General features: G+C 42.8%; 1 protein-coding gene across 1 annotated transcript in view; it reads left to right on the top strand.

Moving 5' to 3' along the window:
• The first annotated feature begins 12,191 nt into the window (after positions 1–12,191).
• Positions 12,192–24,474, top strand: part of MTCL3 (MTCL family member 3) — a 35,008-nt gene continuing 22,725 nt past the window's right edge. The window contains exons 1-4 of the mRNA XM_070417648.1: positions 12,192–12,467; positions 14,338–15,578; positions 16,026–16,250; positions 17,851–18,009. Coding sequence (XP_070273749.1) covers positions 14,433–15,578; positions 16,026–16,250; positions 17,851–18,009 — 1,530 coding nt within the window. The 5' untranslated portion in view covers positions 12,192–12,467; positions 14,338–14,432. The remainder of the gene's footprint in view (positions 12,468–14,337; positions 15,579–16,025; positions 16,251–17,850; positions 18,010–24,474) is intronic.

Genomic DNA, 24,474 nt, shown 5'->3' with positions numbered 1-24,474 from the left:
ACCCTTTCCTCCTTTTTCTTTTTCAACTAAAATTAGAAAAGGACAGCTGTGCCTCTCTGGTAGTGGGAGCAGCAAGGTGTGGGCTGCAGGTGCTGGGCAAGTAGGACAGGAAGCTGGCCTCCTCGGGTAAAATCTGGAAACAGCCCATGCCCATCTGTAGATGAATGGATAAAAAAGCTGTGGTACATTTACACCATGGAGTACTATGCAGCAGCAAAAAAGAAGGACCTGTTACTCCTTGAGATAACCTGGAGAGTATCGTGCTAAGTGAAATAAGCCAGGCAGAAAAAGACAAGTATCACATGGTCTCACTCATATGTGGAATCTAAAGAACAAAATAAACTGATGAACAAGATAGATCAATGGTCGGCAAACTCATTAGTCAACAGAGCCAAATATCAATAGTACAACGATTGAAATTTCATTTGAGAGCCAAATTTTTTTTAACTTAAACTATATAGGTAGGTACATTCAACTTTAAATTCAACTTTAAATTCATGGTTTTCGTCTTCCGTTTTTCTTTGCTTCTTCTTTGTAGCCATCTCAAACAGGGCACCTAAAAAATGTTTCATTTTATAATAATAAAGCCACCAACACAAAAGAATTGCAATTCTTAAATTGATAACAAAAATACCTGTAGGATTTGCAGCTAGTTGGAAAAATACAGGCAACTTTATGCTTCGAGTAGGTACTTTTGTCACCCGCACGCGCGATTTGCGGATGCGACTAGCACTAACCACTGCACAATGAGGCTGCTGACTGACTGGCTCACTCAACTCGTGCATGAATCGCACTCACTCGCCTACCCCGAGCTGCGTATCCCACAGCCCGACCGACCGACACCCCCCACTTCTTCTAACGCCACTTCTTCAAAATAGACTCACTCAGGCCGAAAACCGACTTTTGCGAATGGGCCACAAAGTTTCAATCGCACTGTACGTGCGTGCCCGCGCATGGTATTTTGTGGAAGAGCCGCATTCAAGGGGCCAAAGAGCCACATGTGGCTTGCGAGCCGTGGTTTGCCGACCACTGAGATAGATCTAGAGACATAGAAACATGGGACAGATTGAAGAATCTCAGAGAAAAGACAAGGGTGGGGCAGTGGGGTTTAGGGGGAGGAAAAACCAAAGAACTTATTTGCATACATGCATCACCCATGGGCACAGACAATAGGTGGTGAAGGCCTGGGGCAGACTAGAAGATGTCAATGGGGAATGAAAAGGGATCTCTGTAACACTCTCAACAATAAAGATAAATTTAGAAAACAAAAGCAGAAGAGCAGAGATAAAAGGCCAACCTAGAGACTGACAGTGCCCAGTTCCAGCTATTCCTGGAGCCTGTGGCAGCTCTGCCCTCCCAGAGGTTGATCAGTCATACTCCTTTAGTCACATTTGACAACAAAATATGCTCCAATAAATACCCTTTTGTGCCCCAGCTAGTTTGATTCAGGTTTCTATCCCTTTAACCAAAGGAACTCTTACTAATCCAGGTGGTCATTCATCCTATCCTTTCAAAAGCGTAGCCCCGGTCTGTTTGATTGTGGCTCAGTTTGTTGGAGCATCATCCCCTACACTGAAAGGTCACAGGTTAGATTAATGGTTAGGACACATACCTAGGTTGTGGGTTCAATCCCCAGTTAGGGTGCATAAGAGAGGCAACCCAATCATTGTTTCGCTCTCCTTTCTCTCTCTCTCTCCCTTCCTCTCTCTAAAATCAATAAATATATCTTCAGATGAGGATTTTTAAAAAGTGTAGTCCAGCAGTTTAAGTCTTCATCCCATAATCTCAAGTGTAACTCCCATTGTATTAAAAATTCTGAAAGAGAAAAAAAAAAAAAAGGCAAAGAGAGCCAAAGGCAAAAATTAGGGGAATTTCAAATAGGAGAATTCAAAACTTCTGACCCATTAGGACTAAGTAGTATCTTGAAGGAACACGACTCCCCAGAAATGCCAAGCACTTTGCAAATGCATGTTATCTCTTACAACCATCACTTCAGTACTATTATTCTGGGTGACTCAACCCTCTCAAACATTCTGCTACTGGGGATTTCAATAGTTTCGAAGGGTAGGTGAGTGGTATGACCTTGTTTCATTAACATATAGTGGTCTTAATTCCCTCTTTATAAACTAATGGGATAAGCATATATTTCTCTGGTACTTATAGTCTCAGAAATTCAGCATAAAGGAAATAGCAGAAAATACTAAGGTTCTAGTGCAAAACCTCAAAGCAATAAACCAATTTGAATCTCTCTCCCACTCTCTCTTCCCTCCCTCCCTTTCCTTTTCTCTCTCCCCTTTCCTTTCTCCTGTTACCTCTCTGTCTCAATTGGATAATGTAGGATCTTGAAATCCATATGTCAATGTGCTATGAAAGCAGTATCCTAAAATGGGGACACTGCTAGAGTTAGGGTCAGAGAGAACTTGGTCACTTACCTACTACTTTTGTAACTATTTTAAACCCAGCAGGAATATACCCTAAATGAGTACAGAGCAGTCAAGAATTGCTCTTCTGCTGATTACTACACAGGTCAAATTATAGCTGTTAGATATGTGAAGGAACAATATAAAATGTTATGCCCAGATTTCAGGATCCCCAAGAAACCACACCAGGGAGCCAGCCGAGTCCGATGCAAAAGCATTAGAGTCTTTATTCAAGCTAGCTAGGGCTAACCATCTACCACACGCAGTGGCAAGAGGCAGAGAGCGAGCCAGCTCTGTGGGGAAAGGGGTTTTATAGTAAGGGGAGGAGAGAGGACTGTGGGCCCTGCCGATTAGCCAGGTGCAAGTCGGTGTCTTGTTACACAGGATGTAGTCGTATCTATGGCACGCACTTCCCTTGATTATCATTGGTTAGTTTAAAGAAATCCTAGGTGTGGCTAGCAGAGGCTTGGGCTAGCAGAGGCTAGCAGAGGCTTGGGAAGAAGCTCCTTGCTGAGCACATGGCTGCTGCCCAAAAATGGAGGATTTGGGGCAAGATGGAGGGTGTAGCCCTCGCCCTTTCATAAAATACAAAAAGTAAAACATGGTTTGAAAAAGCCTTCTTATAACTATAAATATTTCATTTTTATTCATCCTTCTCTCCATCATTGCAATAATGAACAAAAGAAACTATCAACAAGCCATAGCCCTTCCCCCATATATTCTAAACAAGCTTAACTTCTCACCTGTAGCCTTTTTGGAGTGACCCAATAGTGTCCGGTTCTTTAAGATCACAGTATTTGAAATGGCACTTCCCTCCACCAATGATACCTAATTCAACCAATTCACTTTTTGTCCCATTTGAATTGATTACTTTTTCTCTATTTCCATTACATTCAGGTAAATAAGATAAGTAAGTAGCCCATAGTAGACCTTTCTATTCTACAGGTTCCTTTACAGCTGACCTTATGATATTTTTGCTGCTCCACAGAATGCCAAGTGTCACTGTTTCTCCATCTAAGATTTTCCATCACCCAAGGACTTCAACTTCTTCCCCATGTTGTAGAAACTGCATCCCTTCAACATTTCTGCATAACATTACACTGTTTCTCAAAATGATTATACCAGTTTATAATCCTACCAGCCACAGGCAAGACTTTCTGTTGCTCCATATCCATTTCAATATGCAACTTTATCAAACTTCTAATATTTCAAAAATAAGGTGGGTATGATATGGTAGTGCCGGGGTCCAGCCCCAGCGGTCCAGGGGTTCCCAAAAGTGTGGACGGAGTTGGCAAAGAATGAAGGACACGGAGACAGCGTTAAGATGATCAGCATAGCTCTCTTTATTCTCCATGGATCCTCCTGTGCCTGGCTGAGGCCACAGAGAGAGATCCAGAGGCAAGCTGAGCCTTTATTTTATTGTCAGAGGTAAACAAGGTAGTGGTTACCATAGTTACACTGTTCTTGTGAGTTTCACTTGTTTTGGCAGCACTTCCTGCACCTACCTCAGCCCATTAGTTTCCTAGGTAAGATCTAGGGAGCTTACAAGGTCAAGCCTAATTATGCTAAGAGGACTGTGCCCTCTAAGCTGGGACTTGTTTGTGACTTTGCCAACAGGTCAGTCCGAGGCTTAACCCTATAGCTGCTCCCCACATGGTAGTCCAAGTATGTTTAATTACATTTCCTTTTTTTCTTTTTACTAATAAGGTTGAGTATATTTTCTATATTTATGGGGTCATTTAAGTTTGTTCTTCTAAAAACATCAGCTTTTCTCTGTCACTAAAAGTCTACCAATCAATCCATCCCTACACTGACCAGCCTCTATGTGCCTAACTCCCTCCTGGAGATAATGAGGGAAATAGGAGTATTACTTAAAGATATTTACCATCTGGGTGAACAATTACAAAATAATCCAAGACTAACCAAGTGTTTCTTTTCTGTTTGTTTGTTGTTGGGTTTTTTGTTTGTTTGTTTGTTTTTGTTTTTTAATCTTTATTGTTGAGATTGTTACAGGTGTCCCTTCCCCGCCCCCCTTGCCTCCCTCCATCTGATTTCCACCCCACCCCAGGCCTTTGCCACCCTATTGTCTGTGTCCATAGGTAATGCATATATGCATACAAGATCTTTATTTAATCTCTTCCCACCTCCCACCTCCCTTCCCTCTGAGAATCGTCAGTTTATTCCATTTCCATGCCTCTGATTCTATTTTATTCACCAATTTATTCTGTTCATTAGATTTCTTATTCATTTATTTTGATTTTTAGATTCAATTGTTAATAGGTATGTATTTGTTGCCATTTTGTTGTTCATATTGTTTATCTTTTTCTTTTTCTTCTTCCTCTTCTTAAAGAATGCCCTTCAACTTTTCATATAATACTGGTTGGTGGTGATGAACTTCTTTAGCTTTTTCTTGTCTGTGAAGCTCTTTATCTGACCCTCAATTCTAAATGATAGATTTGCTGGGTAAAGTAATCTTGGTTGTAGGTCCTTGCTATTTATCACTTTGAATATTTCTTGCCACTCCCTTTTGGTCTGCATAGTTTCTGATGAGAAATCAGCTGACAGTCATATGAGCATTCCCTTATAGGTAATTAACTGCTTTTCTCTTGCTGTTTTAAGATTCTCTCTTTGTCTTTAGCCCTTGGCATTTTAATGATGATGTGTCTTGGTGTGGTCCTCTTTGGCTTCCTCTTGTTTGGAACTCTCTGTGCTTCCTGGACTTGCAAGTTTATTTCTTACACCAGGTAGGGGGAGTTTTCTGTCATTATTTCTTCAAATAGATTTTCAATATCTTGCTCTCTCTCTTCTCTGGCACCTCCATAATATGAATGTTGGTACTCTTGAAGTTGTCCCAGAGGCTCCTTATACTATCTTCATATTTTTGCATTCTTATTTCTTTTTGCTCTTCTTGTTGGGTGTTTTTTTGCTTTGTCATATTTCAAATTGTTGACTTAATTCTCAGAATCCTCTACTCTACTGTTGAATCCCTTTATATTATTCTTTATTTCAGTCAGTGTATGCTTAATTTCTGACTAGTCCTTTTCCATATGTTTGGCATTCTCACTAAGATCCTTGAAAGTCTCACTAAGACCCTTGGAGGTTTCTAGAAGATTCTTGAGTAATCTTATAACTATGGTTTTGAACTCTACTAGCCAGTAGTTTGCTTTCTTTCATTTCTTTCACTTGTGACATGTTTCTTTGTCTCTGCATTGTGGCTGCTTCCCTGTGTTTGTTTCTATGTTTTGGGTAGAGCTGCTAAGTCCCCTTGAGTTGGTAGAGTGGCCTTGTGTAGTAGGTGTCCTATAGGGCCTAGTGGCTCAGCCTTCTCAGTCACCTCAGCTGGGAACTCTAGGCGCATCCCTTTATGGGCTGTGAGTACAGTATTGTTATAGTTGAGAGTTGATTGCTGTTGGTGTCCCTGTGAGGAATTGACCTCCAGGCCACTTGGCTGTGGGTACCAGCTGCGACTACAGTGGGAGAGCTGCTATGCAGGTGACACTTCTATAAAGCAGGACTTGCTCCAGTGGGGCTTTGGTGCTCACTGAGTCTGCCCCTTGAGTGTGTCGCTTATGGATGTGTAGAGCTGTAATCTGGTATGGTCTCACACTGACCACTGGCTATACTGGCTCTTGGGTCTCCAGGGAGTTGCAAAGTCAGCCACTGCCTGGAGCCACCCAGCAGGAGCTACAGAGATAACTGCAGATTCCTCCTCTTTGTATTGGGTTTGGAGGTGGCCAGACTAGGCCCAGCTATGAAGCAAGGCAGGCTGGTGCTGGTGCCTGGTCTGGGCCTTTTATTGATAGGTTTGGGATTCCCTGACCCAGCTACAGCTTATTTGAGATTTTCAAGAGCAGGCCATTCATATGAAAAAGCTGCTGCAGGCAGCTTGGTGGAGTTGTAAATTAGATGAGGTGGGATCTTAGGGAATCACCAGGGCAGAGCAAACAGAAATGGCTGCCAGTTAGCCCTGAGACCGGAGAGGTCCCAGCACAGGGACAATAATCCCTGCCAGTACCTTCTCTGGGAGAAAGCCACCCCAAGTTTCTGCCCTGATGCCAGACAAATGTGTCCCCAGAGCCTCACCCTTGTGTTGAAACTCAGAGGAAGCAGGACCTTGTAAGTTCAGTTCATGATGCTGGCCTTTTAAGAAGAACAGCTGGGTCTCCAGCAGCCTCTGTGTCACTGAGCTCTAATCTGCACTGGTTTTCACAGCCCGTAGTTATGGGGGCTTCTTTTCCCAGCTCTGGGACCCTGGGCTGGGGGTTGGGTGTGGGGCTGAGACCCTTTACTCCTTCAGGTGGCCTCTGCAGAGACGATCTCCCTCCTGATTAAAAAATCAGCCCATGTGGGTGCCAGACCAGCCTGTTCTGCTCTTCTGCACCTCCTACCAGTCTCAATGTGCTTTCTTCTTTACTTCTCTAGTTGTAGGACTTCCATTCAGCCAGCTTTCCGGTGGTTCTAGATGATGATTGTTCTGTATTTTAGTTGTAATTTTGATGTGGCTGTGGGAGGTGGCGATTACAGGTGTTTACCTATGCCACCATCTTGGGTCCCTCTAACCAAGTGTTTCAAGTACTGTGGCAATACTTATTAGTTCTATAGAAATTCAGGAATGGTAGAATTTGGTGCAAGCTAATGTAATACTATTCCTAAAATATGAATCATTACAATAATAGCTAACATTTATTGACAGCTTATAATGCCAGGCACATAGTAATTATCACATTATTTGTTATGATGAGTGCATGTCTCATGCACCATAGAATTCCTTCACCATTTTATAATAATAATCACATAAATTAGGTACTATAAATAAACTGAATTCAACAATATATGTTAAACATATAAAGAAATAAATGAGTGAGACAAAAACAAAACAAAACTGTGGCTCAAAATGTTTAAAAATTTGCCTAAATTTACATGGTAGAAGGATTAGAAACTTAGGATAAGGCTTAGAGTATAAGTAGCTTTTGGACATGAAATGAAGGGCATGCCAAATTAAAAAAAGAACAAAACAGCAAGAGGAAAGTACATAAGTAGAATGAGACCCACTTGCTTCTGGGGAAAGAAACAATAAGTCTAACTAGGACAGGGAGTATGTGTGGTGAAGTATTAGGGAGTACATTTTGGGGAACAGTGCAGTTTCTTGAAGTCTAGGAAGAGTTTGAAAATAATGTAGTAACTATAAGCAGAGTGACATGTATTTTTGGTTTAATAAAAGTGTAAACTGGTAACATTAGATAATGTGGATTTGGCAGGAAGAATTTATCTAATATAGATATAAAATTTTGCATAATTTACAGTAGTCTAAGAATAGAATTACGAGTGTGTAGATTTTGGTAACCATTGCACAGGAAATAGAAAAGATAAGTGTAGAAAATATTTTAAAAAGTAACTATAGAAGAGAAGGGAAAAGATTAAGGAATGGAGGAACACATATTTAGTGGGAAGGTATATGAAATGATGATATCACTAAAAGAAAAATAGACATAGAATATATTATTTATCTTCATCAAAAGAAAAAATAGAATAGAGATTGATATCTGTTAAAGGAGAGAGAACAATTTCATATGGAGTTTGAGGTGGTAGTTTTATCTCCAAATATAGTCTATGCATAAGTAAGAAGAGCAGACTAGGATAAGATAGAATATCAGGTTTACAAATACAGATTTTAAAGTCATGGCATGAAAAAGAGGCACTATAGGAAGACTATAAAAAACAGATTTAATGAAAGAGGAGACCCATTTCAAATTCAGATTGTGAAATTGAACTTGAGTAAGTCATTTAACACCTCTGAAAAATAGCTAGCTACTCCATGTTTTAAGCAGAGAAGAAGTATCTACTTCACAATATTTTCAGCATACAAAGTGGAAGGGCTTTGCAAACTGTAAAGCAATGTAGATAAAGATAGACTTACATGGTTAAAGTCATGAGAATGAAAGGTAGATTTTTAAAAGTTTATCTTATTGTTGAAAGTATTACAGATGTCACCATTGTTTTTTCCCATTGGCCCCCCTCCACCCTGCATCCAACCCCCCCTCACCCCCCCACACACACCCAACTTTCACCACACTATTGTCTATGTACATAGGTTATGCATATAAATTCTTTGGTTAATCTCTTCCTTCTGTTCCCTCTGAGATCCATCAGTCTGTTGCATTCTTCTATGTCTCTAGATCAGGGGTGGGCAACCCCTGGCACATGTGCCAAATATGGCACAGCAGTAACTTTTGCTGGCACGCAAAACCCTCTCTTATAATCTTCCATTTACAATTGTGAATCTTTGTTCTCAGTGATGAATTTTGTTAAGTCTCATAATAGGAGTAGCCTGATGGATGAAAGTAGTAGCTCATGCATATCTCTGAAGGTCACGAAATATAAACCTGATGTAAAATCTCTGTCATCAGTGATGCAGCAGCAAAAGTCCCACTGATAATATCAAATGGAGTCATAAAGTTTTCTGTCGGACTATCAGTGTACATGTATACATTAAAAAATAAATGCATTTTTCATCATCATATACTGTGTTTTTGTCGCTCGAATGAATTTTATTATTTCTTCAAGGTTCTTCACATACATACACCTTAAGAGATATCAAGTAGGCATAACATGTTCTCAAAAAATTAAGGTTGGCATGCAGGAGAATTTTGAGTCAGAGATTTTGCTGGTTTTGGCACGCACTCACAAAAAGGTTGCCCACCCCTGCTCTAGATACTATGCAGCTGTAAAAAAGAGGTTCTCTTACCCTTTGAGAATATTATGCTAAGCAAAATAAGCCAGTCAGAGAGAGACACGTGTCATATGATCTCACTCATCTGTGGAATCTAAAGAACAACATAAACAGATGAACAAAATAGATTTAGAGACATAGAAGCATGGAATGGACTGGACTGATGAATCTCAGAGGGAAGGGGTGGGGGAAGAAAGAGATTAACCAAAGAACTTATATGCACAGTTAGAGGCCCAGTGCAAGAAATTCAAGCACGGGTAGGGTCCCTAGGCCTGGCTGGCGATCAGGGCCAATCTGCGGGGCAACCGGTGGGGCGATGGGGGGGCCACCCTGCTGGCACCCGCGTTGGCCAGCCTGGCGCTGCCTGCTCACCAGCCCTACCCCCTGCCATTGCTGCTGGTTGCCTTCCTCTGTGGAACAACTGGTGGGGCGATCGGGGCGGGGGAGGGGGCTCTGCTGGCACCAGCCTTGGCTGTCCTGGGGCCTGTGGGCTGGGGGAAGCTCCTGCATTGAGCGTCTGCCCCCTGGTGGTCATTGCAACTGGTCGTTCTGCTGTTCAGTCAATTTGCATATTAGGCTTTTATTATAGAGGATATGCATAACCCAAGGACACAGACAATAGTAGATTTAAAACTATGTTTTCTTAAGGGCTTTGAATTTGAGACTTTAGCCTTCTTTTCTTGATTGAAGACCCACATCTTACTGTGTTACAGAGAAGATGTTTCATTATTACAATCATTAAAATGGTCCTTGGCCCTATCTTCTTCTAAAACACGGTAAAAAAAATTCCTTTCTAAATTTAGACAAATCACTGAATAATCTTCTCTGAGGCTTGCTTACTTTGAAGATATATAACTTTAACTGGCAAATAAAGGAGTAAGGAAGATAATCCCAGTTCAAAAGTTCTTGTAGCATATTTACTTTAATACAGAAGTATCTTAAATATCACTTATACTCACTGTTTTTTTTTCATTTTCAACCTTGAGATTGCACATTATATTATTAATATACACATTTAAGTATATTGACTGCATGATAATAAATTCTTAATTTTATTATTTCTAAAGTTACTAATTACATTAAAATAAATGCTATCTTAGGAAAAATTTGAAACAGATGCTTGAACAGTGTATAAGTTCTTGGAGAAGCAGGGCCAGGTGTGTTTTGTGTTCTTAGACTATGTTCATAATATAATTTTTAAAAATTAATGCGGAAACATATTTTTATTCATTTTTATCCATTTTGGTTGAATGATACCTATGGATCTTGGCATCTCTTTAGGAAATCACAACTCAAATTTGGATACATAATGAAAAATTGCAGGATATAAATTCTAAATAAATGATTACATTTTACTTAATTTTTATTCCTCTATTTTCCTTATGCTTGTCAAGGTCTGAGCTATTGATTATAGGTGTCACAGATATCAAATTCCACCGTCCAAAGTCTCCAAAGGATTACATGGCAATTGTTCTAATCCTTAGCCAATAGGTTTGAGCATCCTCAGAACAGGGATTATTTCTTAATTTAATCTTTGCATAACCAGCACCCTGGACAGTGCCAGACATAAAATAGGCACTTATCTATTTTGAAACAGATGATACATGAATGATTTTGCCATGATAATATACTTATCTGATATATAGCTGGAGATTTGGTTCACCATGACTTGAACATCTTTTTAATTTTGCTATAATGATATTGCTTGTATGCAAACTACTACTAAATTGTTTCAACTTCATTTTAATGAGAGATGTTACACTTGGTAAATAAAATATTACACTAAAATTCATGTTAGTATAAAAAATTATTATTTCAAGGCATTGACCTCCTTTTAGATACAAAACCACAATATTAAATGTAAGAAAATTTTAATTTTTAAAAATACCCTTTTAATTTAAAAAATTTTAATTTTTAAAAATACTTTCTAAAGCAGTGTTTATTTTATTCTCATCTTTAAATTCACTAAGGAATTCTTAGAGGTAGGAGGAGACCTTCATGTTTTCCATCCCACTCCCCACTCCCCCCCGCAAAAAAAACAAAACAAAAACAGGGTGGTAAAAGAGAATTTTCCAGTCAGATTCTTTTTGAATGTTATTGTTGTGGAACAGTATGGACCAGTGTACATCTTACAGGCATCAATTCTGAATCGCCCACCAGCCCAATTCCTTAAGCTCGTATCGTATAAATACACTCTTGATGATTCCTGTTACACACATGCACTACTATAAAGAGTATGGATCCTAGCAATTGGTGCTGTATTCACAGAGAAACGAGAGCTTGATAGAGGAGAAAATGTGCCGAGGGCAAACTCGGCTATAAACGCGCTCTGTAAACCGGTATTTGTTCTGTTTGCACTAAAGGAGTCGTGGCATCACAGGAACCCTTTGTCTGTGGGATGGTGGGTCTGGCAACCATGTCTACTCATAAAAACGACGTCTGCTGACTCCGCCCGGGCTGGGGGTGGGGACGTGCACCGCGTGGAGAGCTCGACTGAGAATTAAAGTGAGCGAACAAAGAGAACTCCCCGCAGCCGCCCGCCAGCGCCTCGCAGCTGCATCGGGAGACAGTCACGCCCGGAAGGCTGTTCACATCCGTCTCCCGGCGAAAAGAATCCAGTGAATAATTGATGGAGATTGAGCGAGCCCAGGACAAAGCTTTGCAGAAAAACAGTGCATCTGATTTCGAGCTGTTTTGGAACCATCTGCCCAGTACGGGATACGGGAGTGCAGCAAGTACTTTGAGCCTGGCTACAGAGCTTCCATCTCGGGCGTGGCTGGGCCTTTTTGTCTTCTTGCCACCCCCACCCCTTCCCCCGTCCCCGCCTTCTTCTCCTTCCTCTTGAAAGTAGCCTCTCTTTGGTTACTTCTGCTGTGTCCTCCCTTGCAATCCCGCCCCCTCCCTTGCCTAGCCGGTGAGGTCAGCTCATGAATATCATTGCGCTTCCTGGGGAGCGTCTGGCACGGCTTGGTACCTCCGCGGTCCCCTGCTCGGAGCCGCAGCCCCAGCCCGGCCGCGGACCGCCTGGAAGTCCGCCGCTCCGGGGGCCGGGGAGTCCACAGGTTAACGCCATTGTTTGGAGAAATCCGGTGGGTGTGGAACTGGGGCCGGTGGGCCCAAAGTCCTGCTTACCCAGAAAGTCGAATATGATGCGACGAAGTTAAACGTTCCTCGTCTCCGGACAAAACAATAAACCCTGCGGTCGCTGGAAGATCAGAAGGAAAGCGCTGCTGATTTGCATCAACTTCCAACCATCCCCTCTGCTGAGGAGTGAGCGGTTCTCCTGGATTTCTAAATGGATGGGGATGAAAGACGGGGTAGGTTAACGGGTAGATGAAACTGCAGATTAAACGTGTTCCTTTGGGCTGTTCTGGGGTTGCTTGGTTGATAATTTCTGCGGGGAAGAGACACAGCATCTTGTCACTTGGGGAGAACCACGTGACAGCAGTCAGATACCTTTGCTTGTGGAAGCCCAGCTTTCTCCTGGGCTAGGCCTGTCTGGGGACGGAGTTTAGTGTTCTCCGGTGGCTCTCAGCTCCAGGATGATTCTGCCCAGTTCAAAACAAAAATAAGTTTGCATTGGCAAAATAACTTGTTTGAGCGATCCACGTTAGTGTGACCCACACAGATGAACCAGGCCACACATTCCAGGAGTATGTGGCTCAGAGAGAACAGTAGAAAATAAGTTGGTGGACAGCTTTTACCCCCCTCCCCGAGTCTTCTTTGTTCACTTTTATTTTCCAAACTGAGTTGGAAGGAGATCCCGAGAAGAGAAAGGGAGCTGGGGACGGCCCTCCAGTAATATTTCTTTTATAACATGAGGATTTACTGCGTGTTGACTAAGTTATGCTACTGAAAATAGACAATAATAAGAAAAATGCTAGTGAAGTAACTAGCAAGTATCTCGTCTCCTAACAGGAAGATTTTTCTAAAGCAGAACTTTCTGCCTAGTCATGCCCTTTACAGTGCTTTAGAGGAAAATTGTATTTCTAAGGAAAAGGCACCTAATTGACTAGCTGACTAGCTAGCTGGATCACTAGGGAGAACCCAGGAGGCAATGGTTTGCTATTTTCCAGATTTTAAATACCATGGATGGCTTCTTCTTTGAAAAAATACACAATAGAAATTGGTCTTATCACCATGAGTTAGGATGCACCAGCCTTCTGGGTGCAGAGCGAGGATGCAGCAGCCTTATTGGTTGCAGGGTCATCCTGTCTCAGAATTTGGCTCCATAGGAGGGACTGGGCACTGGAAAAATATTACTCTGCCTATGATATATCATCTGAGAAGATGCTTAAGAATAAAAATATTTTCTACCTAGCAATTACACTTAAACATAAAAAAATTCACAAAACTATGAAATGTGGATAAGTGTAGAAAAAGTCATCACCTGTATTTTAAAGAAATTGTGCACATCTGTCAATAAACTTTTCTAAAAGTTTTTAAAAATTATTTCCCAACGCTTAAAAAGTAAAATCCTTTCAGAACTGCTAATGACTAAACTATATAGATGATTTCTAGTGCCATTATTTTCTTGAAAATGAAATTGATTTTTTAAATATATATATATATATTTCAAATATATATATATATATATATATATATATATATATATAATAGTAAAAAAGAAGTTGGGTGCGTTTTTCCAACTAAGAACATTGAGAAAAGTATCATTTATCCCTAGGAAATTTTCTTCAGGAGCTTCCTTCATAACCCTTTTCCTGAACTTGACACTGGGAATATTAAACAGAACCCTCTCCACTAAAGTATGCTTTAAATTGCAGTTTTGAGGTGAGAAAAACCAAAGTTGAAAAATTAGGGTATTTACAACTCTAGTTGACACCTCCTTTTCCTCTGAAACTTCTTCTGGACTTTAACCCTCTTTTTTTAAAAAAAAAAATCTTCCTTGCCCTCCATTCTTTTTCTGGCTCCATGTCTCACCCTTGCCAAAACATGCTACTTTGAGAATGTAAGGTTCAGCTGCTTTCACATCGCCATCATTTTAATGGAATGGGTTGGAGATAGCGCCTCCCTTGGCAAAACGAGAATGGACAATTCTGCATCTTACTCCTAAAGTCAAGGCCTCTATTAAGCACCTTCCAAACCTCATTTTCAAGGACTTTTCTTGCATTGCTCTGTAACAATGCAGACAGCTTGTATGTTTTCCTTCTTTTGTTTCTGTTCCAGATTAGAAAGGAAGTTTGGTGGCGGTGAGGAGGGAAGAGAGTGATCTGACGATGGACCACTCTAAATCGCATCCAGTAGATTCTTCCTAGACAGCCATGAGTCAGCCACCGACCGGGGGCGCTGCCCCTGCCACAGCCGCAGCTTCCGCTGCCACCGCCGCCACCGAGGCTCGCCTGCACCCGGAGGGCAGCAGCAGAAAGCAGCAGCGAGCTCAATCACCCGCTAGACTGAGGGACAATACGGTCCGACAGACCACAGCAGCTACCCGGTCCCCGGTGGGGGCAGGCACTAAACTCAATTCTGTTCGGCAGCAGCAATTGCAGCAGCAACAGCAGCAGCAGCAGCAGCAGCAGCAGCAGCAGCAGCTGCTGCAGGGCAACAAGACCGCGGGCCGCGCGGTGCCTGGGGCCGGCAGCCGAGGAAGCGGAGGCGGAGGCGGGGCGGAGAAGGCGGCGCCCCCGGCTCCCAAAGGGGCTGTGCCGGGAGCTGTCCAGCCCGCGGCTGGTGCTGAAGCGGCCCCCGCGGCAACCCTGGCCCTGGTGGGCGGCCGGAGGCTTGGCCCCACGGAGGAGCCGCCCGGGAACCTAGAGCCCGTGTCCTCTAAACTCGGGGAACCCCCTCCGCTCGGGGAAGAAGGAGGAGGGGGTGGGGAAGTAGGAGGAGCCGGCAGCGGCTCTGGGGAAAGGGAGGGGGGCGCTCCGCAGCAGCCGCCGCCGCCCAGGGGCTGGCGAGGGAAAGGAGTACGAGCTCCGCAGAGGGGCGGCAGCGGCGGGGAGGGGGCCTCCCCTGCGCCATTCTCCTCCGCGGTCAAAACCCCAGGCCCCGGCAGTAGAAACTCCGGAAGCGGCCTAGTGGGGGGAAGCAACAGTGGAGGGAGCTACTGGAAGGAAGGATGTCTGCAGTCTGAGCTCATCCAGTTCCATCTCAAGAAAGAGCGGGCGGCGGCGGCGGCTGCCGCGGCTCAGATGCACACCAAGAACGGTGGCAGTGGCAGCCCCCGAAACTCCCCGGTCTCCGGCGCCCCTGCCGGTGGCGAATCTCCTGCAGTCCCTGCCTCCTTCCCAATGGCCGCGGCAGCCGAGGGTCCCCAGCAGAGCGCGGAGGGCAGCGCGAGCGGCGGCGGCATGCAGGCGGCGGCGCCGCCTCCCTCGCAGCCGCACCCGCACCCGCAGCAGCGCCAGGAGCAGGAAGAAATGCAGGAGGAGATGGAGAAGCTTCGAGAGGAAAACGAGACTCTCAAGGTGAGGAGGATGGGGGTAGGCGGCTGGGGGAGGGGAGGTGGGCTCCGGAGGATTAGGGCGTGTCCGGCGAGGGTGAGAGGCTGCTAACCTGTTCCGGGAGCCTTCTGGAGGGAGGGGCACAGGAAACGAGGGGAGGGGGTGCCCTAGCCTTTTCCGGTTTTTAAACCGCCAGGGATTGGTAGCGTTAGGTTTTCCTGTAAATCCAAATCTGGACCTTCGTTTCCCTAATTACCATGGTTTGCCCACATTTTCATGGAGAGGGCTCGGTGGAGTAGGAACGCGCCAGGAGGCCTAAAGAGGGCCCGTTTGGCGAAGTTTCCCTGTCATTCCTGTCTGCTGGAGAGGGGGCAGTAACGCTGAGGATTTGGAATTGGGATGGGGTGTACACGGTGTGTGTCAGAGGGGTGGGGGGCGAAGGGGATTTTGACCCGCGGCCTGTCACCCCAGAACGAGATCGACGAGCTGAGGACCGAGATGGACGAAATGAGGGACAGCTTCTTCGAGGAGGATGCCTGTCAGCTGCAGGAAATGCGCCACGAGTTGGAGAGAGCCAACAAGAACTGCCGGATCCTGCAGTACCGCCTCCGCAAAGCCGAGCGCAAGAGGCTCCGCTACGCGCAGACCGGCGAGATCGACGGGGAGCTGCTGCGCAGCCTGGAGCAGGACCTCAAGGTCTGCGGCGCCGGGACTCGGGGCGCGCGGCAGGGGCGGCGGGTGGGGGCCAGGGCCCAGGGCGGGTGGGAACTCCGAAAGGCCTTCAGTGATGGCTGGCAAAGGGCTTTGAGAACACGGAGATTCGCAGTTCTGACCACAAAGTATCAGTGCCGGAAGGAGAAGGGAAGAACAGACAGGTGGATGGGAAGAGCCCAGTGTGTCAGGCCTGATAGAGAGCGAGCTCTGTGGGCTCTCCTGGGAGTGACGTGGCTCTAATAGAGGCGGTGGGAAGAGGGCGCCCCGCTTCCTGGCGGAAAGCAGGGTGTGGCAGAGCGCAGGCTCTGGCCTTGTTTTCCCCTCCAGAATCTGTCGTGCCAGCGCAGGCCCGGTGGAAGCAGGCGCTCAAGAGCAGAGTAGTTGAAGCCCTGAATAGGAACAGCACTGGGAAGAGTTTGAGATTTCTCCCTGCCAGACTCCACCCCTATCTTCCAGGAGTCCTTCTTTGCAGTACTTACCACTTCCATAACTCCCCCAAAAGAAAACTGTCCAACTTAAGACCCCTTTTGGAAGTAAAGGGAGAGTGAAGTAAGTAAAAGAAACATTTCACATTCTTTTTAATGGGAAGTCGCTTCTTCAGAATCTCCCCCAGAGGAGAAATTTCATCTTGGAAATGCGTTTTTAGGCAGGTGTGGTCTGTTTAGTTCGGTTTGACTGTAAGTCAGTTAATTATATTAACTTCAAGATGGGAAAATCAAATGTAATTATCCTACATTTGTTTTCAAAAAAAAATTTTATGAAAGTGTATTTCTTCTTCTTTTTATTTTAACCTTTGTTGGGTACTAACTACGCACTGGGCACCGTGGCAAGCATTGTTATATATACAGTGTGTTTGCCAAAAATGTACACACACTTTAACAGCGGATAGCTCAATTTTGAAAATGAAATGTATTTTAATAAACACTGCCTGTATACTTATTCAAAGTGTGTATACATTTTTGGGACATCCTGTATTATTATCTCATATATTTCTCAAGAAAAAAAACTATAAAGTAGGGATTATTAATAACGTCATTTAACAGGTACTTACCCTGAACCTTTTTCTCAGGTTGGGTGCCCAGCCTCCATCTAGCCTTGTAAGTCAGCTGGTAGCTAACCAGGCTGACTCCTCACTCCATCTCAAACACAACCCGCTCCTGAGCCACCACACAAGACTGCTCCACTTTTCCAAACCCGAAAATTTCCAGGATAATTTTAGAACTGGAGGCAAAAATGCCTACACATGGTAGATACAATGAACATTTATTACTACAGTGTAATGTAGAGGTTAAGGGAACAGAGTGGAGAGCCAGACTGCCTGCTCACTCGTTAGCTATATGACCTTGAGCATATTACTTCACATATTCAAGACTTAGAGTTCTCCATCTATAAAACAGGAATGATAATCATACCTATTCATGGGATTGTTGTATGTGAACGGCTTATTTGTAAAGCATCTGGAATAATGCCTGCATGTGGCATATAAATATTGGCTCTTACTACTTTTAATATGAATATAATTTTAGCCCACATATGTTGTTGTCTTTAATTATATTTTGTTGTTACACACACTTTAATTTAGGTTGCAAAGGATGTATCTGTGAGACTTCACCATGAATTGGAAAATGTGGAAGAAAAGAGAACAACAACAGAAGATGAAAATGAGAAACTGAGGCAACAGCTTATAGAAGTTGAGATTGCAAAGCAAGCTTTACAGAATGAACTGGAAAAAATGAAGGAGGTTAGTATTCAATTATTTCATGCTGTGCTAATTATTTTTAGCTCTTTAGAAAAGAATTCCAAGGACTAATATGATTGTTAAAATATTTTGATTTTTTCATGATTATAAGACAGTTTGTTGCCTTCACCCAATAAATAACAGAAAGATGAGTTTGTACTAATAAATGAGAATTTGACTTCAGCCCTTCTACTTACTTGATCTATATGAGCTGTGACTAATGTTCTAGCCTATGTCATCTAAATATATGTTAATGAAATAAATTACATTGCTATTCCAAACACAAAGGGTGTCAAGCATATGAAGGAATAAGCCTTGTGTTAGCAGAGGGGAAGAAATGGTTCTATAATATTACTACTAAGTTCGTAGAACCATGCACCTTTAGGATGAAAATTGCCATACAGTCCATTTAATCTAATATAATACAGTCCAATCTATCTGATCTAATCATTGCTTGAATCCTTTTTATAACAGTCTCCAAATGGTCTAATGCTTAGAACATCAGCAGTGACTAACCCTTAAAAGATGTGCTGCAGCAGCTAATTCTATCACAGCATACCACTTTTTAAAGGTTTCCTTTGTTTGAGTTGAAATCTATTTAATTGGTAGAAGAGTCAGATTTCTCTTCCACATCAGCTGTTTCAAGATTCCTTCCATGTGTCCCCGAATCTTCTAAAAAAACTCAACATCAAAAGAAATAATTGAAAGAGAAAAAAAACAAAACAAAACAGGAAAGGCCTATCAGTAATAAGTAACAACTTGAGTTAAAATAATATATATATTTTAAAACAGCCTCAGACATTCAGTATGATTTGTGAAAACTTGAGAATCACCAAATTACATAAGTGGTCTTCTGAACATTTTTCTGTGCTTAAATATGCAGATTTGAAATGAAAATCTTAATCTTTCCATGGACTAACTGAGATATGCAGTTTTCCCATTTGCTGTGCTTATCTCAAAATGGTATAAAAGTGTTTCTTCCATCTAACAGTGAAATTATTAATAGTCCGATTAAGAATATGTGCCAGGAATTGTAGAAAACTGTTTCAGTGGGGTAAACTCTTTTGTGATCTGAGTTTCTGCTTATTCTTATACTATCCTGACTTCAAACATTCCTCACGTGACATTTTAATGACCTGCAGTTCTGGGCTAATACCCAAGGTGGCTGTGTGCTACTGTAGAAAATCATGGAGACTGGGAGCCAGGTGACTATCCTTACTGGTAACTAACTGGGTGACTTCTGTTTATTCAGCTGTGAAATGTTGTTTTCTAGATTTCTCAACATCTCCTGTGGCTATCACAGATTTTATCATGAAATCCAGGACATTATAATTAAAGAGCAGCATAGATTTTTTTTTTTCTAAAGTTAAGAGATCAAATATGAAATGGAATAGATATATGTTTCTTCAACAGTAATGTACAGTTGAAATTTATAAAAATTGACAGTTTAATTTCCAGGGAAAGAATAAAATAGGTAGTTGTATTCGTTTGGTAGGGCTGCTGTGATGAGGTATCACAAACTGGATGGCTTAACAATAGAAACCTATTTTCTCAGAGTTCTGGAGGCAAGACATTCAAAATCAAGGGGGTGGTGACTCCTTCTGAGGGCTGTGAAGGAAGGATCTGTTTCAGACCTCTTCTTTTGGCTTGTAGATCACTGTCTCCCCTTTCACATGGCATTCTCTCTATAGCTGCCTGTGTCTAAATTTCCCCTTCTTGTAAGGACACCAATCATATTAGATTAGGGCCCACCCTAACGACCTCATTGTAGCTTGATTGCCTCTATAAAAAACCTATCTCCAAACAAGGTCACATTCTGAGGTACTTGGGGTTAGGACTTCAAAATATGAATTGTGAGGACACAATTCAACCCAGAACACTAGCTATTAAATACGTTCTTAAGGGCAAGCAAAGAGAAAGTTCACTGTTAGTTTCATTTTAGGCTCATTCCATGGTATACCTCACTTGTCTTACCCCATATTTGTTTATACAATTAAAAACATTCAAGCCAAATCAAACTTCATTTGATTACCAAGGATAAAAGAGAAACACTTGGTGGTTTGGTATCATGTGAATGCTTTTCAAGTGGATATCTAGAAAGTTGGCTTTCAGGATGGCACCAGAGCTTTCTGATTTTCATCCTATGTCCAGGAAAGGGGAAAATGCCTATAGCCAGACAGGTGGGACCACTCCCATCTTAACATAAAAGCCAAAATAACCTGGCTACTGGGAAGAAGGGCTGGAACCTGGGAATGTGCACAGGAGAATCATTGTGATTCAGAATCGGCGTCCTTGATTCTGTTCCTCACACCCTTTCCAATGACTGTTTCCTCTGTCAGGGCTCTAACTCTGGATTAGGAACACACTCTTGTAGCACCAAATAGTGTAGGTATATATGTTCCTGCCAAAGGGGCAATTTGCTTTCTCCTTGGAGTCATAAAAGCCAAATTCCAATCCCTGAGTAGAGACTACAACAGTAAAAGTGTAAGGAATTTTAAGAACAGGCATGCACAGTGATGCTGCATGATTTTGTGCATTTAATATTTGAGTGAGCACTTATCTCCATGGAAGATGGATGTCATAAGACCAAATAAAGATGAGGACCCTTAAAGAAAAAAAACAACCCAGATATGCAGCACATCAACTTTTAAAAAGATGGGCTCTGAAATAGCATTTACAGTTAGAGAAGATGGTAGGGGTGGCAGAAATAGAGAGGAAGGGCAAGAGAATGGAAAATAAAAATTTGAGGGATTCTAAATGTAATAAAGGGGAAATGAAAAATATTCTTGCAAGAAAGTTCCATAATAATTCATGTGGTGTTGACCTTTTTAATGTTCAGAAAAGTGTCAGAACTAGTAAAAGTAGTTTAAAAATATGTTTAGAAATCAGAAATGTTTCATTTAAATAAGACTTTTGTAGTTGTAATTTTGTTGCCCTCCAAGAACATAAATATTAAAACTGAATTGTAGTAATAAGTGCCTCACTTTGTAGGGTAGGAGTTTGACTTGTCCCTATATGATTGTAACGACTTCATTTAATCATCTGCTTCCTTGGTTGTAAAAGGAAAACATATTCAAATCCTTGGTGAGCGTTAACCGGACGACTGTCATCCCTTTGTGGCATTCTACCACTGGAGAAAATAGACGCATGCCAAGCTTTCCATTATGAAGAGAAGATACTAGTTATGGAGTAAAATCATAAAATATTAAATAGAATATATTAGAGAGAAGCAATCCTCCAACTCCCAGATTTTAGTTTCTTGTATGGAGTCATATAGATGTTGAATTGCACAACTGGGACCAACAGCCCATCTGTTGGAGTTGGAAATCATTTACTGAAGGTTTAACTGGCTTCAAGGGTGTTGACCAATTGCTCTCAGGGCTCGTGGCTGCCCAAAGTTCTGTGCAACTGCTCACATCCATCTGCTTATCTCCTCCTCCTGAGAGGATGGAGTAGGCTTCTGGGAGTAAGAAGAGTTGCATAGAGACAGGATGGAGGTAATTAAATATGTTTATTGCAGTTTGTTGCTTGTATTGAAATAGCTGATAGTCTGCCAATCGCAAACAAGAGGGACCTCTTAGGATGCTGCCTTAGAACCTTAATGGCATTCTCACTCCGATTATAAAACACTGGTGGCTACTAGCAGTATGCTTTCTCGCAGTAGAAAAATGCCTTCACCTTTATGTAACCTGGGAAAAATGATGGTCTATCTTTTAGCATCACACACAATCATAGTGACGTTATTTTATGGAAAGTACAACCAACTCTTTGAATTCGAGGACAGGTTAAGGCACAGATAGCATAAAGTGAGGGTCTGTGAAGGGTGAGTCTTTGCTTCATTTCATTGAGGGTCACTGCTCTTCATGAAGTTCCGCTTCTGTAGAAAGAATCTTTATTTTCAAAGCTTTGAAATTCCTCTACTCTTCAGGAAGGAGGGTCTTCTCATGCCACTTTTAAGGTCTGGTGCTTGGAGAGGCATCGAGTAAAAGCCATTTGAGCAAATAAATGGCCAACAGAGGACCTTCGAAAATGGAAAGAGAAAAAAGTAACTGAGGTGATGATGAGGATGGTTTACTAGATCTTTTATATTTCAGAATCTGTACTCTTTGTGTTGTCTCATCCCTCACTTTCACATGAGAGTCTTAAAAGAAAATGATTCTCTTAATTTTCCCTGGTCTTTGCTCTAGAGGGCTCTTAACTGGCCTACTACAATAGCACCATCTATCTTAGGATTTTTATTTTCTGTGTATTTGATTAATATAGCCTGTCTATTACCAGGAACTTTCATTCTTGAACAAAAAAATAATTAATGCTATAAATTTCTGTCTCTGGGTCTTGTTCTTTTTGTTTTTGGGTTTTGGTCTTTACTATAGAAATTATATCTAGCTATATACTCAGATTCTCTTTGCAGACAGAAAACATTAATAAACAAATAATTGCCCTGCATAATTATAATTACCTTTTTATTTTCTTATATAAAATAAAGAACTGATTGTAACTATATTTGGTTTTGGTAGGGCATGTAATAAAGAAAAAATGCTGAGTGATACATTAGCAAAGATCTACAATGCTTCTGGTTATTGCTGCTGCACAACATTCAAGGCCTGGTTTAGTGAAAAAAATCAGAACTAAAAACCCAGTGTGCTAGGCCCAGGACCGGTGGAGCTTTCTCAATAATCGGAGCCACACTTTTGGTGTAGCCTTAGCTCTTCACCCCTGGAAGCACAAAGGCCTCGTGGTAACCAAAGAATTCAGCATCTTTTCCAGGAGTAAATAAACTAGAGTATTGAAGGATGGCACCTGGACATTCTGATTCAGGCAGAAAGTCTCCGAGGTGACTTTATATAGTTCTCTGGGGTGAAACTGTGTTGTCTCCGGGATGAAATCGGCCCCTGGGTGACTACCAAGCTCTTTGTAGCGGGTGTGGCACCTGATGAAGGATTGTTGGTTATGAGTAAACTAGAGGCCCTGTGTATGAAAATTCATGCACTGGATGGGGGTGTCCCTCAGCCTGGCCTGCATCCCTCTCACAGTCCAGGAGCCTTCAGAGGTGGGAAGCGACCCGGCGATCAGGGGAAGGCGCCACCCCCATCACATCTCTGCTGCTGCCACTGCTGGCAGCACAAGCCTCAGCCGGTCCTGGTTACCTGAGCCTTGGGCAGCCCTGGGGGGCTGGGGGGCTGAGGGGACTGGGCGCTGCCATCTTGTGGCTGTGGGCACTGCCATCTTTGAGGGCGTGGCAGTCAATTAACATATTTCCTCTATTGGCTGTGGGTGCTGCCATCTTTGCGACAGTGTGAGGGTCAATTAGCATATTCCCTCTCTATTAGATAGGATATCCAAACATTTGTATTTTGTTATTATTGAAATTTAATTTATTTTTATCCCCCTATGACTTCCTTGATGTTTTTGAAGGCGAAAGTCTCTACAAGAGGGTAAGAATCTCTCAGGGGTTACCTGGCCTTTCTGTATGTTACCGACCAAAACCTCCTGTAGAACTGATTCCCATTTAACAACCTAGTTCCTTTCTCAAGGGACTCTGAGGGTGGGGCTGTGATGGTGCCTTTTGGCTTTTGAGCAGTAGTTGACAACACTATTCTCTACCACTCCCCTCTACCCTGGCCACCCTTGGCTGCTGGAGAAGGGCCTCCCCCTTAGCAGTACAAATAGCTTTGTCTCTCTGTCTCACCCTTTTTGTTGAGTTTAAAAACCAAAAACTTTGACTTTATGTTAGCCACCTTTTAAAGCAAACAGTAAGTGTCACCATGAGAAAAGTCCGTGACCTCAAGTTAATTATTTTTTTATAGACAAGACAGCCTTCTACAGGTTGCACATTTGCATCACTGTACTGAATACTTTGATATGAGGACAGGGCCGTACCTGTTTTGATCACTCAACACCAGTTCAGTGCCTGGCATGTAGTAATTAGATACATTCTTCTGTTATACTAGAGGTCCGGTGCACAAATTCGTGCACCAGCGGAGTCCCTCAAACTGGCCTATGGGATTGGCCCAAAACTGGCTCTCCGACATCCCCTGAGGGGTCCCGAATTGTGAGAGTGCACAGGCCAGGCTGAGGGACCCCACCAGTGCACAATCAGGGAGAGACATGGGAGGTTGGTTAGTGGGGACGGACCAAGGGAGGGTTCCAGGACATGTCCGGCCCATCTCGCTCAGTCCCGATCAGCCGGACCCCAGCAGCAAGCTAACCTACTGGTCGGGTTGGTCTGCCCCTGGTGGTCAGTGCACGTCATGGCGAGTGGTTGAGTGGCCTTAGCATATTATTAGCATATTATCCTTTGATTGGTTGAACGGCTGACCCGTTGACCGGACACTTAGCATGTTAAGCTTTTATTACATAGGAATTGTAACAATTGTTTCATTTGCATATATTTTTTGCCCTGCACTGAACTCCCTGAGAGTAAGGACTGAATCTGTCTTATTCATCACTGTGTCCACAACAACCAGA

Source organism: Myotis yumanensis, unplaced genomic scaffold (genome assembly GCF_028538775.1).
Source record: "Myotis yumanensis isolate MYYU_CA2020_CCGP unplaced genomic scaffold, mMyoYum1.0.hap1 SCAF_6, whole genome shotgun sequence".
In the NCBI taxonomy this organism is placed as follows: domain Eukaryota; kingdom Metazoa; phylum Chordata; class Mammalia; order Chiroptera; family Vespertilionidae; genus Myotis; species Myotis yumanensis.
Note: the sequence above shows the minus strand (reverse complement) of the source record. Positions and strands in the feature narration are given on the sequence as shown.